We start from the raw sequence: 14,701 nt of genomic DNA on the forward strand, positions 1-14,701 counted from the left end.
TGGGGACAGTTAGTGAAACCAGACCCTCCTCCCAGAGATGGGTCAGTGTGGGGACAGTTAGTGAAACCAGACCCTCCTCCCAGAGATGGGTCAGTGTGGGGACAGTTAGTGAAACCAGACCCTCCTCCCAGAGATGGGTCAGTGTGGGGACAGTTCGTGAAACCAGACCCTCCTCCCAGAGATGGGTCAGTGTGGGGACAGTTAGTGAAACCAGACCCTGCTCCCAGACAATAACCTGCTTCCCATGGGTCTGGAGGATGAATGCTGCGGCTGGGAGGACTTGCTTCCAGATTTTTCTCCGGTTACAACTTTTGTATCTGCATTTGATCCCCACCGAGATCCCCACCGAGATACAACCCTCCGAGATCTCTGTAACCTCCTCCATGCCTGTGACCCTCCGAGATCTCTGTAACCTCCTCCAGCCCTACAACCCCCCGAGATCTCTGTAACCTCCTCCAGCCCGACAACCCTCCGAGATCTCTGTAACCTCCTCCAGCCCGACAACCCCCCGAGATCTCTGTAACCTCCTCCAGCCCGACAACCCTCCGAGATCTCTGTAACCTCCTCCAGCCCTACAACCCTCCGAGATCTCTAACCTCCTCCATCCCTGTGACCCTCCGAGATCTCTGTAACCTCTTCCAATTCTTACACATGTGTGCTTCTCGAATCTTTTCAAAGGCAGACCTAAGATACATGTGACTGGACAAGACCTGACACGAGTCATTGAGCTGCTGTATTTCAGAGTAACAGTCAAAGCAAATTGCACTTACTTAGTGCAATCTCCCTTCTCTTCTCAAAAACACAGTGGAGAAAAATATCATAAACCCCACCCCATCCCATCCCTTCTGTGGGCTAGCTGACTTGTTTTCGGCATTACCCGTCTTTCAGCCAACTTCTAACTGCATCAATTTACCTTCCCACTCCGGGCCTCCACCCCACACCTCGCAGTCTCTTGTTTAAAACCAGTCGGCCCTTGAGCCCATTTTATGGGCTGAAATGGGGATAACCACAACCTCTCAAACAACTTGCATTTATATCGCGCCTTTAACGTAGAAAAATGTCCCACAGCTTCAAAGAGGCCGAAGAAGGAGGCATTAGAAGGGGTCATCACAAGCTTGATCGAAGACCTGGGTTTAGGGAGGGTCTTAAAGGAGGGGAGAGAGGGAGAGGTTTAGGGAGGGAATTCCAGAGCTTAGGGCCTAGGCAGCTGAAGGCACGGCCGCCATTGGTGGAGCGAATAAAATCGGGGATGCGCAAGAGGCCAGAATTGGAGGACTGCAGAGATCTCGGAGGGTTGTAGGGCTGGAGGAGGTTACAGAGATCTCGGGGGGTCGTAGGGCTGGAGGAGGTTACAGAGATCTCGGGGGGTCGTAGGGCTGGAGGAGGTTACAGAGATCTCGGAGGGTCGTAGGGCTGGAGGAGGTTACAGAGATCTCGGAGGGTCGTAGGGCTGGAGGAGGTTACAGAGATCTCGGAGGGTCGTAGGGCTGGAGGAGGTTACAGAGATCTCGGAGGGTCGTAGGGCTGGAGGAGGTTACAGAGATCTCGGAGGGTCGTAGGGCTGGAGGAGGTTACAGAGATCTCGGAGGGTCGTAGGGCTGGAGGAGGTTACAGAGATCTCGGAGGGTCGTAGGGCTGGAGGAGGTTACAGAGATCTCGGAGGGTCGTAGGGCTGGAGGAGGTTACAGAGATCTCGGAGGGTCGTAGGGCTGGAGGAGGTTACAGAGATCTCGGAGGGTCGTAGGGCTGGAGGAGGTTACAGAGATCTCGGAGGGTCGTAGGGCTGGAGGAGGTTACAGAGATCTCGGGGGGTCGTAGGGCTGGAGGAGGTTACAGAGATAGGGAAGGGCGAGGCCATGGAGGGATTTGAAAACAAGGATGGGAATTTTAAAATCGAGGCGTTCCCGGACTGGGAGTCAGTGTAGGTCAGCGAGCACAGCGGGTGATGGGTGAACGGGACTTGGTGTGTGTTAGGATACAGGCAGCAGAGCTGAAGTTTACGGAGGAAGCAAGGTCGATGAGGAGAGCATTGGAATAGTCGAGTCTGGAGGCATCAAAGGCACGGATAAGGGTTTCAGCAGTAGATGGGCTGAGGCAGGGGGCGGAGACGGACGATGTTACGGAGGTGGAAGTGGGCGGTCTTGGTGATGGAGCAGATATGTGGTCAGAAGCTCATCTCAGGGTCAAATAGGACACTGAAGTTGTGAACTCTCTGGTTCAGCCTGAGACAGTGGCCAGGGAAAGGGATGGAATCAGTGGCGAGGGAACCCCTCCTACCAGGTTTCCACCCCTGCCTCAGCACTGAAATGGCCCTAATCAAAACTACAAATGACGTCCTCTATCACTGTGACTGTGGTGAACTCTCCCTCCTCATCCTTCTCGACCTGCCTGCAACCTTTGTCACGGTCGACCACACCATCCTCCTCCAACGCCTCTCCGCCGTCGTCCAGATGGGTGGGACTGCCCTCGCTTGGTTCCACTCTTACCTATCTGATCATGACTAGAGCATCTCAGGCAATGACTTCTCTTCCTGCTCCACACCACCGTGGAGGTTTGGGTGGGGCAGTTGATGGAAAATATAGCCAGACGGGGAGGCTCTGCTAAGAGTCGCTGACTTCCTGCCCGTAATGCTTAGCCAGTAGGCTTGTCACTAAAGCCGGTTACCTCTCCTGTCCCATTGGGGAGTGGGTTTAAAGAGGGCATCTCCTGCTGTTCAACATAAATTGGGGGCATCCTGGCTTATGGACCTGAGCTGAGCCAACTAACTCTCACTGCTTTAATTGTGAATTCCACAAACTGGCCTATCTGGCTGCAATACACATTGAATTACATAGAATTTACAGCATAGAAACAGGACGTTTGGCCCAAATGATCCATGCCAGTGTGCTTATGCTCCACACAAGCCTCCTCCCACCTTATTACATCTCACCCTATCTTCGGGTACGGTAGCATAGTAGTTATGTTACTGGACTAGTAACCCAGAGGCCTGGACTAAAATCCAGAGTCATGAGTTCAAATCCCGCCACGGCAGCTGGCGAATTTAAATTCAATTAATTAAATAAAAATCTGGAATTAAAATACTAGTATCAGTAACGATGGCCATGAAACTACCGGGTTGTTGTAAAAACCCATCTGGTTCACTAATGTCCTTTAGGGAAGGAAACCTGCCGTCCTTACCCGGTCTGGCCCATATGTGACTCCAGACCCACAGCAATGTGGTTGATTCATAATTGCCCTCTGAAATGGCCGAGCAAGCCACTCAGTTGTAAAATCTCGCTACGAAAAGTCATAACAAGAATAAAGCCGGACGGACCACCCGGCACCGGACACGACAACGGCAAACCAAGCCCAGTCGACCCTGCAAGGCTCTCCTTACTAACATCTGGGGACTTGTGCCAAAATTGGGAGAGCTGTCCCACAGACTAGTCAAGCAACAGCCTTACATAGCCATACTCACAGAATCATACCTTTCAGCCAATGTCCCAGACTCTTCCATCACCATCCCTGGGTATGTCCTGTCCCACCAGCAGGACAGACCCACCAGAGGTGGCGGTACAGTGATATACAGTCAGGAGGGAGTGGCCCTGGGAGTCCTCAACATTGACTCTGGACCCCATGAAATCTCATGGCATCAGGTCAAACATGGGCAAGGAAACCTCCTGCTGATTACCACCTACCGTCCTCCCTCAGCTGACGAATCAGTCCTCCTCCATGTTGAGCACCACTTGGAGGAAGCACTGAGGGTAGCAAGGGCACAAAATGTACTCTGGGTTGGGGACTTCAATGTCCATCACCAAGAGTGGCTCGGTAGCACTACTACTGACCGAGCTGGCCGAGTCCTGAAGGACATAGCTGCTGGACTGGGCCTGCGGCAGGTGGTGAGTGAACCAACACGAGGGAAAAACTTACTTGACCTCATCCTCACCAATCTACCTGTCGCAAATGCATCTGTCCATGACAGTATTGGTAGGAGTGACCACCGCACAGTCCTCGTGGAGACTAAGTCCCGTCTTCGCACTGAGGACACCATCCAACGTGTTGTGTGGCACTACCACCGTGCTAAATGGGATAGATTCAGAACAGATCTAGCAGCTCAAAACTGGGCATCCATGAGGCGCTGTGGGCCATCAGCAGCAGCAGAATTGTATTCCAGCACAATCTGTAACCTCATGGCCCGGCATATTCCTCACTCTACCATTACCAACAAGCCAGGGGATCAACCCTGGTTCAATGAGGAGTGCAGAAGAGCATGCCAGGAGCAGCACCAGGCGTACCTAAAAATGAGGTGCCAACCTGGTGAAGCTACAACTCAGGACTACATGCATGCTAAACAGCGGAAGCAACATGCTATAGACAGAGCTAAGCGATTCCACAACCAACGGATCAGATCAAAGCTCTGCAGTCCTGCCACATCCAGTCGCGAATGGTGGTGGACAATTAAACAACTAACGGGAGGAGGAGGCTCTGCAAACATCCCCATCCTCAATGATGGCGGAGTCCAGCACGTGAGTGCAAAAGACAAGGCTGAAGCGTTTGCAACCATCGTCAGCCAGAAGTGCCGAGTGGATGATCCATCTCGGCCTCCTCCCGATATCCCCACCATCACGGAAGCCAGTCTTCGGCCAATTCGATTCACTCCACGTGATATCAAGAAACGGCTGAGTGCACTGGATACAGCAAAGGCTATGGGCCCCGACAACATCCCAGCTGTAGTGCTGAAGACTTGTGCTCCAGAACTAGCTGCGCCTCCAGCCAAGCTGTTCCAGTACAGCTACAACACTGGCATCTACCAGACAATGTGGAAAATTGCCCAGGTATGTCCTGTCCACAAAAAGCAGGACAAATCCAATCCGGCCAATTACCGCCCCATCAGTCTACTCTCAATCATCAGCAAAGTGATGGAAGGTGTCATCGACAGTGCAATCAAGCGGCACTTACTCACCAATAACCTGCTCACCGATGCTCAGTTTGGGTTCCGCCAGGACCACTCGGCTCCAGACCTCATTACAGCCTTGGTCCAAACATGGACAAAAGAGCTGAATTCCAGAGGTGAAGTGAGAGTGACTGCCCTTGACATCAAGGCAGCATTTGACTGTGTGTGGCACCAAGGAGCCCTAGTAAAATTGAAGTCAATGGAAATCAGGGGGAAAACTCTCCAGTGGCTGGAGTCATACCTAGCACAAAGGAAGATGGTAGTGGGTGTTGGAGGCCAATCATCTCAGCCCCAGGACATTACTGCAGGAGTTCCTCAGGGCAGTGTCCTTGGCCCAACCATCTTCAGCTGCTTCATCAATGACCTTCCCTCCATCATAAGGTCAGAAAGGGTGATGTTCGCTGATGACTGCACAGTGTTCAGTTCCATTCGCAACCTCTCAAATAATGAAGCAGTCCGAGCCCGCATGCAGCAAGACCTGGACAACATCCAGGCTTGGGCTCATAAGTGGCAAGTAACATTCGCGCCAGATAAGTGCCAGGCAATGACCATCTCCAACAAGAGAGAGTCTAACCACCTCCCCTTGACATTCAACGGCATTACCATCGCCGAATCCCCCACCATCAACATCCTGGGGGTCACCATTGACCAGAAACTGAACTGGACCAGCCATATAAATACCGTGGCTACGAGAGCAGGTCAGAGGCTGGGTATTCTGCGGCGAGTGACTCACCTCCTGACTCCCCAAAGCCTTTCCACCATCTACAAGGCACAAGTCAGGAGTGTGATGGAATACTCTCCACTTGCTTGGATGAGTGCAGCTCCAACAACACTCAAGAAGCTCGACACCATCCAAGATAAAGCAGCCCGCTTGATTGGCACCCCATCCACCACCCTAAACATTCACTCCCTTCTCCACCGGCGCACTGTGGCTGCAGTGTGTACCATCCACAGGATGCACTGCAGCAACTCGCCAAGGCTTCTTCGACAGCACCTCCCAAACCCGCGACCTCTATCACCTAGAAGGACAAGAGCAGCAGGCACATGGGAACAACACCACCTGCACGTTCCCCTCCAAGTCACACACCATCCCGACTTGGAAATATATCGCCGTTCCTTCATTGTCGCTGGGTCAAAATCCTGGAACTTCCTGCCTAACAGCACTGTGGGAGAACCGTCACCACACGGACTGCAGCGGTTCAAGAAGGCGGCTCACCACCACCTTCTCAAGGGAAATTAGGGATGGGCAATAAATGCCGGCCTCGCCAGCGACGCCCACATCCCATGAACGAATAAAAAAAAAATCAGCATACTCAATGCTTGGAGTCAGTGGCCTTTCTGGTTAAAACCTATGCAAATACATTTTGTTTTAAAAACAACACTGAATTAGAACTCAATGCCACAGTCCTCTCTATGAACATTATGAAAACCAAAATATGAATTTTCTCATCATGGGGGGGGGGGGGGGGGTGGGCAGGGGTAGAGGCAGGTGCAAAAGCCAGTGGCTGCCCGATCGATAGGAAAGGATGTCAGAAGTGCAAACACATCTATGCCCCTCCTCACTGCTGGCCTCAGAGGAGCTTCGACGCAACTGAGTGTCTGGCTGCCTGGCTGCATTCTTGGCTGGGATGACAGGTGGCATAAGGGAGAGGAGAAGCCAGCCAGCCACCTTCCTGAAGCAGGGCACTACCCAGTATGGACCTGCGGTCACCCTGCAGGGTTCCTGCAGCTTTGTTACTGAGTGAACTCGCTGCTTCCGTCTCGCACTTCTCTTTTCCTCTTCACTCCCTCGCCCTCACTCTCACTTTTCCTCTTCACCCCAAACCCTCACTCTTTCTCTTTTCCTCTTCACTCCCTCGCCCTCACTCTCACTTTTCCTCTTCACCCCAAACCCTCACTCTTTCTCTTTTCCTCTTCACTCCCTCGCCCTCACTTTTCCTCTTCACCCCAAACCCTCACTCCTCTTTTCCTCTTCACTCCCTCGCCCTCACTCTTCCTCTTCACCCCAAACCCTCACTCCTTCTCTTTTCCTCTTCACCCCAAACTCCCAACCTCACTCACACTCCTCTTTTCCTCTTCACTCCCTCGCCCTCACTCTCACTTTTCCTCTTCACCCCAAACCCTCACCCTCACTCCTTCTCTTTTCCTCTTCACTCCCTCGCCCTCACTCTTCCTCTTCACCCCAAACCCTCACTCATTCTCTTTTCCTCTTCACCCCAAACTCCCAACCTCACTCACGCTCCTCTTTTCCTCTTCACTCCCTCGCCCTCACTTTTCCTCTTTACCCCAAACCCTCGCCCTCACTCACTCCTCTTTTCCTCTTCACTCCTCACCCCAAACCCTCACCCTCACTCACCCCCTTGGAGCCGCGATTTCTCCTGTGTTTTATGAAGTCGGAAGAGGATTTCAAAGCCAAAGTTGTTCAGTTCTCTCAGACGATCGATCACTTCTGGTGTCGCCCAGGAAGGTGGTGAGAAATTGTGAGTTTTCTGCCAAATTAAGATCAAAATCCAAATTAATGTGCTGAAGAGCAGAGCTCCAGAAGGTGGATAACTCAGGAAAAGGCCATGTTGAAACCCATCCTGCTGATCAGGTATTAAGCCAGAAGTTTCGGTGATGGACGACTGGTGAGTTAAGGGCAGCTCCTATTACTTTAGAAAGTACAAAGGAAGGGGAATAGACAAGAGGTCGAAGCGTGAAGGGGTCAGCTTTAGCAGGGATGGGGGAACATGATCAAATCTCCAAGGAGAAGGAAAGGTGGCAAGGTAGTCAAAGATTGAAGAGGTGGAGTAGAATGGGGTTAGTTTGGAGGGAAGCTCTTGAGGACGATGGGTGGGATGCCATGGAGACCAGGGATCTTACTGGAGTGTGGACAGCGAAAGGCAGGGGTAAAATGAAGTCGGTCTTAATCATAGAATCTTACAGCACAGGAGGCCATTCGGCCCATTGTGTCTGTGTCAACTCTTTGAAAGAGCTATCCAATTAGTCCCACTTCCCCTGCCCTTTCCCCATAGCCCTACTTTTCAAAAAGCTTCTTCTTTTCAAGTATTTATCCAATTCCCTTTTTAAAGTTACTACTGAATGTGCTTTCATCACCCTTCCAGGTCGTGCATTCCAGATCATCACAATTTGCTGCGTAAAAATTTCTCCTCCTCTCCCCACTGGTTCTTTTGCCAATTATTTTAAATTGGTGTCCTCTGGTTACCGATCTTCCTGCCAGTGGAAACAGTTTCTCCTGATCTTACATAGAATGTACAGCACAGAAACAGGCCATTCGGCCTAAGAGGTCCACATGAGCCTCCTCCCTCCTACTTCATCTAACCCTATCAGCATATCCTTCTATTTCTTTCTCCCTCATGTGTTTATCTGGCTTCCCCTTAGTGCAATTCGCCTCAACTACTCCTTGTGGTAGTGAGTTCCACATTCTAACCACTCTCTGGGTAAAGAAGTTTCTCCTGAATTCCCGATTGGATTTATTATTGACTATCTTATATTAATGACCCCTAGTTCTGGTCTCCCCCACAAGTGGAAACATCTTCTCTACGTCTACCCTATCAAACCCTTTCATTATATTAAAGACCTCTATCAGGTCACCCCTCAGCCTTCTCTTTTCTAGAGAAAAGAGCCCCAGCCTGTTCAATTTTTCCTGATAGGTATAACCTCTCAGTTCTGGTATCATCCGAGTCAATCTTTTTTGCACCTTCTCCAGTGCCTCTATGTCCTTTCTATAATATGGAGACCAGAACTGTTCACAATACTCCAAGTGTGGTCTAACCAAGGTTCTATACAAGTTTAACATAACTTCTCTGCTTTTCAATTCTATCCCTCTAGAAATGACCCCAGTGCTTGGTTTGGTTTTTTATGACCTTATTAACTTGCGTTGCTACTTTTAGTGATTTGTGTATCTGTCCCCCCAGATCCCTCTGATCCTCTACCCTATTTAGACTCTTATTATCCGAGCAGTATGTGGCCTCCTTATTCTTCCTACAAAAATGTACCACCTCACACCTATATTGAAATTAATTTGCTAATTACATGCCCATTCTGCACGTTTATTAGAGTCTACCTGTATTTTGTCACAGTCCTCCTCAGTATTAAATATATCCCACAATTCGGTGTCATCCGCAAATTTTGAAATTGTACTTCTGATTCCAGAGTCCAAATTGTTTATGTAAATTGTGAACAACAATGGTTGATGGAATCATAGAAGGTTACAGCACAGAAGGAGGCCATTCGGCCCATCGAGTCCGCGCCGGCTCGATGCAAGAGCAATCCGCCCATTCCCCCATAGCCCTGCACATTTTTTTTGTTTCAAGTACTTATCCAGTTTCCTTTTGAAGGCCATGATTGAATCTGCCTCCACCACCCCCTCGGGCAGTGCATTCCAGATCACAACCACTCGCTGTGTAAAAAAGTTTTTCCTCATGTCACCTTTGGTTCTTTTGCCAATCACCTTAAATCTGTGCCCTCTGGTCCTTGACTCTTCCTCCAATGGGAACAGTTTCTCTCTATCTACTCTGTCTAGACCCTTCATGACTTTGAACACCTCTATCAAATCTCCTCACAACCTTCTCTGTTCCAAGGTGAACAATCCCAGCTTCTCCAATCTATCCACGTAATTTAAGTCCCTCATCCCTGGAAACATTCTAGTAAATCTCTTCTGCCCCCTCTCTAACAACTTCACATCCTTCCTAAAGTGCGGTGTCCAGAACTGGACTCAATACTCCAGTTGCAGCCGAACCAGTGATATATAAATGTTCATCATGACTTCCTTGCTTTTATACTCTATACCTCTATTTATAAAGCCCGTATGCTTTTTTAACTGCTTTCTGAACCTGCCCTGCCACCTTCAACGATTTATGCACATATACCCCTAGATCCCTCTGTTCCTCTATCCCTTTTAGAATTATAGTAGTTTATATTCAATCATGGCCTTCAAAAGTGAAGGGTTCTCAAAATTCCCACATTTTTTTCATATCATCAACAAGGATATAACTTTTGGACTTTTATGAAATGCCCGGGCTTGTTGGGTGCAGTGTGGATTGTTGCCTGAAAACCAGACAATGAGAGAAGACAGAATAAGCATTCTTCCCTTTAAAACAATCAACCCAGAGAAAGACTTCATCTTACACGAAACTAAAGCCCATCAAAACCTTGCATAAATTATCGCTACTAACTACTAAAGCAGGAAGGTAGCAATCAATGCAATTATGCAAACCCATCAATACTTCACATATACAATGGCTTTCAGTTCAAGACTAGTAACGGGGACAGGAAGCCAACAATCACCTGAAGAAGCCCACCATAATCGGACAAAGAACTAACCTTGATTTGGATTCAGATAAGAAATTCGAAAAAAAAACAATATAACTGGGCCACCAGTTACGAAGAAAAAAAGGTTTTGTTTTGGAGCAGGTTCTAGGCAGTTTTGTTTTTGGAACAGCAGTTTTGGAGCAGGATTTAAGTTGGTTTTGGAACAGGTTTTAAACAGCAGTTTTGGAGCAGCAAAAAGGCGCAACCGCAGCCCTCCACGAAGATCGCCCACCCACAACTGCGCCTTACCGCACCAACAGACTCTATCCAACTGAAGAACCTTCGCAGATTCCACAGACCCAGGACCACGTGGGGACGGCAGGGCCCAGAGGACACAAAGAGCGGACCCCAAAACTGTAACCGGCTTACCTGGCTGGATTTCGAACTGTCAAGGAACCCTGGTTGGTGAGCATGATCCCTGACCTCTCCTAGTTCAATTTAGTTAGGTTTTGGGGATGGGACAAGGGTAAGGGGATTAGTAGGGTGATTTTCCCTCGTTATGCCATGTGCTCCCCATTCTTAACTAAGTGTACTTTGTATGTCTGTATAATCTCAGTGTTATCCTAATGTTATAAGTTCATTTGTGACTTCAATAAACCCAGTTTTTTTTCTTGCACCAAAATCGGTTGTCTGCTGCACTTTGGCACAACCCCCAAATAAGTCCAAGGTCTAGAACCCAGGGAGTGGGAGCGATTCGGACCGCTCAGAAGTCAGAGGTGAAGCTGACACACACCAGCTCCCCCCCTACAAAAGGAAACTAGTTTATATAACCCATCCTCATTTTTCCTACCGAAATGCATCACCTCGCATTTTTCCACATTAAATTTCATTTTCCTCATGTCCACCCATGCCACCAGCCTGTCTATATCCTCTTGAAGTCTATCACTATCCTCCTCACTGTTCACTACTCTTCCAAGTTTTGTGTCATCCGCAAATTTTGAAATTGTGCCCTGTGCACCAAGTCCATGTCATTAAAATATATCAAGAAAAGCAGTGGTCCCAGCACTGACCCTGGGGAACACCACTGTACACCTCCCTCCAGTCCGAAAAACAACCGTTCACCACTACTCTCTGTTTCCTGTCACTTAGCCAATTCTGTATCCATGTTGCTACTGCCCCCTTTATTCCATGGGCCGCAATAATAGCAAGCCTACCATGTGGCACTTTATCAAACACTTTTTGAAAATCCATATACACCACATCAACCGCATTGCCCTCATCAACCCTCTCTGTTACCTCATCAAAATACTCTATCAAGTTGGTTAAACACGATTTGCCTTTAACAAATCCATGCTGGCTTTTATTAATCAATCCACACTCTTCCAAGTGACTGTTAATTCTGTCCTGGATTGTCGTTTCTAAAACCACCTATAGTTGCTGGGTTTATCTTTACACCCTTTTTTGAACAAGGGTATAACATTTGCAAATTCTCCAGTCCTCTGGCACCATCCCCGTATCTACGGATGTTTGGAAGATTATGACCAGTACCTCCGCAATTTCCACCCTTACTTCCCTCAACAACCTCGGATGCATCCCATTCGGATCGGGTGACTTATCTACTTTAAGTACAGATAGCCTTTCTAGTACCTCTTCTTTATCAATTTTTAGCCCATCCAATGTCTTAGCTATATCTTCCTTTACCAAGGCTCTTACACTCCTCCTCTTACTACCCGTTTACCGTTTACATGCCAGTAGAAGACTTCTGGATTCCCTTTTATGTTGGTTGCCAGTCTATTCTCATACTCTCTCTTTGTCCCTCTTATTTCCTTATTCACTTCCCCTCTGAACTTTCTATATTCTGTCTGGTTTTCACTTGTGTTATCAACCTGACACCTGTCATATGCCGCTTTTTTCTGCTTCATCTTACTCTCTATCTCTTTTGTCATCCAGGGAGTTCTGGCTTTAGTTGCCCTACCTTTCTCCCTTGTGAGAATGTACCTTGTCTGTACCTGAATCATCTCCCCTTTAAAGGCCGCCCACTGTTCAATTACAGTTTTGCCTGCCAATCTATCATTCCAATTTACCCGGGCCAGATCTGTTCTCATCCCATTGAAATTGGCCCTCCTCCAATTGAGTATTTTTACTTTAGAGTGGTCAGAGTCCTTTTCTATAGCTATTCTAAACCTTATGATACTATGAATGCTGTTCCCTAAATGCCCTCCCACTGACATGTGCTCCACTTGGCCCGTCTCATTCCCTAGAACCAAGTCCAGCAATGCCTCCTTCCTCGTTGGGCCAGAAACATACTGGTCGAGAAAGTTATCCTGAACACATTTCAAAAATTCCTCCCCATCTTTGCCCCTTATATTATTACTAACCCAGTCTATATTAGGATAGTTGAAGTCCCCCATTATCACTACTCTGGCTTTTGCACCTCTCTGTAATTTCCCTGCAAATTTGCTCCTCTATCTCCTTCCCACTAGTTGGTGGATAAAGTTGATAAGATAACTTTGATTAGGTGCCACATAAAAGGTTGTTAAGCAAAATAAGGGCTCATGGGGCTGGGGGTAACTTATTAGCATGGATAGAGAATTGGTTAACGGACAGAAAACAGAGAATTGAGATAAACGGGTCATTCTCAGATTGGCAGGCTGTAACCAGTGGGGTGCCGCAAGGATCGGTGCTTGGGCCTCAGCTATTTACAGTCTATATTAATGACTTAGATGAAGGGACCAAGTATAATGTATCCAAGCTAGGTGAGAAAGTAAGCTGTGAGGAGGACACAAAAAGACTGCAAAGACAGGTTAAGTGAGTGGGTAAGAAGGTGGCAGATGGAGTATAATGTGGGGAAATGTGAGGTTATTCACTTTGGTAGGAAGAATAGAAAAACAGAACATTTTTTAAATGGTGAGAAACTATTAAATGTTGGTGTCCAGAGAGACTTGGGTGTCCTGGTACAAGAAACACAAAGCTAATATGCAGGTACAGCAGGCAATTAGGAAAGCAAATAGCAAAGGGGTTGAAGTACAAGAGTAAGGAAGTCTTACTACAATTGTACAGGGCTTTGGTGAGACCTCACCTGGAGAACTGTGTACAGTTTTGGTCGCCCTATCTTTCCCAACATTGACTGGGACAGCCATAGCATTAGGGGCTTGGATGGAGAGAAATTTGTTGAGTGTATTCAGGAGGAATTTCTCATTCAGTATGTGGATGGCCCGACTAGAGAGGGGGCAAAACTTGACCTCCTCTTGGGAAATAAGGAAGGGCAGGTGACAGAAGTGTTAGTGAGGGATCACTTTGGGACCAGTGATCATAATTCCATTAGTTTTAAGATAGCTATGGAGAATGATAGGTCTGGCCCAAAAGTTAAAATTCTAAATTGGGGAAAGGCCAATTTTGATGGTATTCGACAGGAACGTTCAGAAGTTGATTGGGAGAGTCTGTTGGCAGGCAAAGGGACGTCTGGTAAGTGGGAGGCTTTCAAGAGTGTGTTAACCAGGGTTCAGGGTAAGCACATTCCTTATAAAGTGAAGGGCAAGGCTGGTAGAAGTAGGGAACCTTGGATGACTCGGGAGATTGTGGCCCTAGTCAAAAAGAAGAAGGAGGCATATGACATGCATAGGCAGCTGGGATCAAGTGGATCCCTTGAAGAGTATAGAGATTGCCGGAGTAGAGTTAAGAGAGAAATCAGGAGGGCAAAAAGGGGATGTGAGATTGCTTTGGCAGATAAGGCAAAGGAGAATCCAAAGAGCTTCTACAAATACATAAAGGGCAAAAGTGTAACTAGGGAGAGAGTAGGGCCTCTTAAGGATCAACAAGGTTATCTATGTGCGGAACCACAAGAGATGGGTGAGATCCTAAATGAATATTTCACATCGGTATTTACGGTTGAGAAAGGCATGGATGTTGGGGAAATAAATAGTGATGTCTTGAGGAGTGTAAATAATACAGAGAGGGAGGTGCTGGAAGTCTTAACGCGCATCAAGGTAGATAAATCTCCGGGACCTGATGAAACGTATCCGAGGACGTTATGGGAGGTTAGGGAGGAAATTGCGGGTCCCCTAGCAGAGATATTTAAATCATCGACAGCTACAGGTGAGGTGCCTGAAGATTGGAGGGTAGCAAATGTTGTGCCTTTGTTTAAGAAGGGCGGCAGGGAAAAGCCTGGGAACTACAGACCGGTGAGCCTGACATCTGTAGTGGGTAAGTTGTTAGAGGGTATTCTGAGAGACAGGATCTACAGGCATTTGGAGAGGCAGGGACTGATTAGGAACAGTCAGCATGGTTTTGTGAGAGGAAAATCATGTCTCACGAATTTGATTGAGTTTTTTGAAGGGGTAACCAAGAAGATAGATGAGGGCTGTGCAGTAGACGTGGTCTACATGGACTTTAGCAAAGCCTTTGACAAGGTACCGCATGGTAGGTTGTTACATAAGGTTAAATCTCACGGGATCCAAGGTGAGGTAGCCAATTGGATACAAAATTGGATTGACGACAGAAGACAGAGGGTGGTTG

General features: G+C 48.0%; 1 protein-coding gene across 1 annotated transcript in view; it reads right to left on the reverse strand.

Annotated features, from left to right (window-relative positions):
* acp2 (acid phosphatase 2, lysosomal) overlaps nucleotides 1–14,701 on the reverse strand; it is an 82,245-nt gene that overhangs the window by 52,757 nt on the left and 14,787 nt on the right. The window contains exon 5 of the mRNA XM_067977511.1: nucleotides 7,290–7,422. Within this exon, the coding sequence (XP_067833612.1) occupies nucleotides 7,290–7,422 (133 nt within the window). The remainder of the gene's footprint in view (nucleotides 1–7,289; nucleotides 7,423–14,701) is intronic.

The sequence above is a fragment of the Heptranchias perlo genome, unplaced genomic scaffold (genome assembly GCF_035084215.1).
Source record: "Heptranchias perlo isolate sHepPer1 unplaced genomic scaffold, sHepPer1.hap1 HAP1_SCAFFOLD_156, whole genome shotgun sequence".
In the NCBI taxonomy this organism is placed as follows: domain Eukaryota; kingdom Metazoa; phylum Chordata; class Chondrichthyes; order Hexanchiformes; family Hexanchidae; genus Heptranchias; species Heptranchias perlo.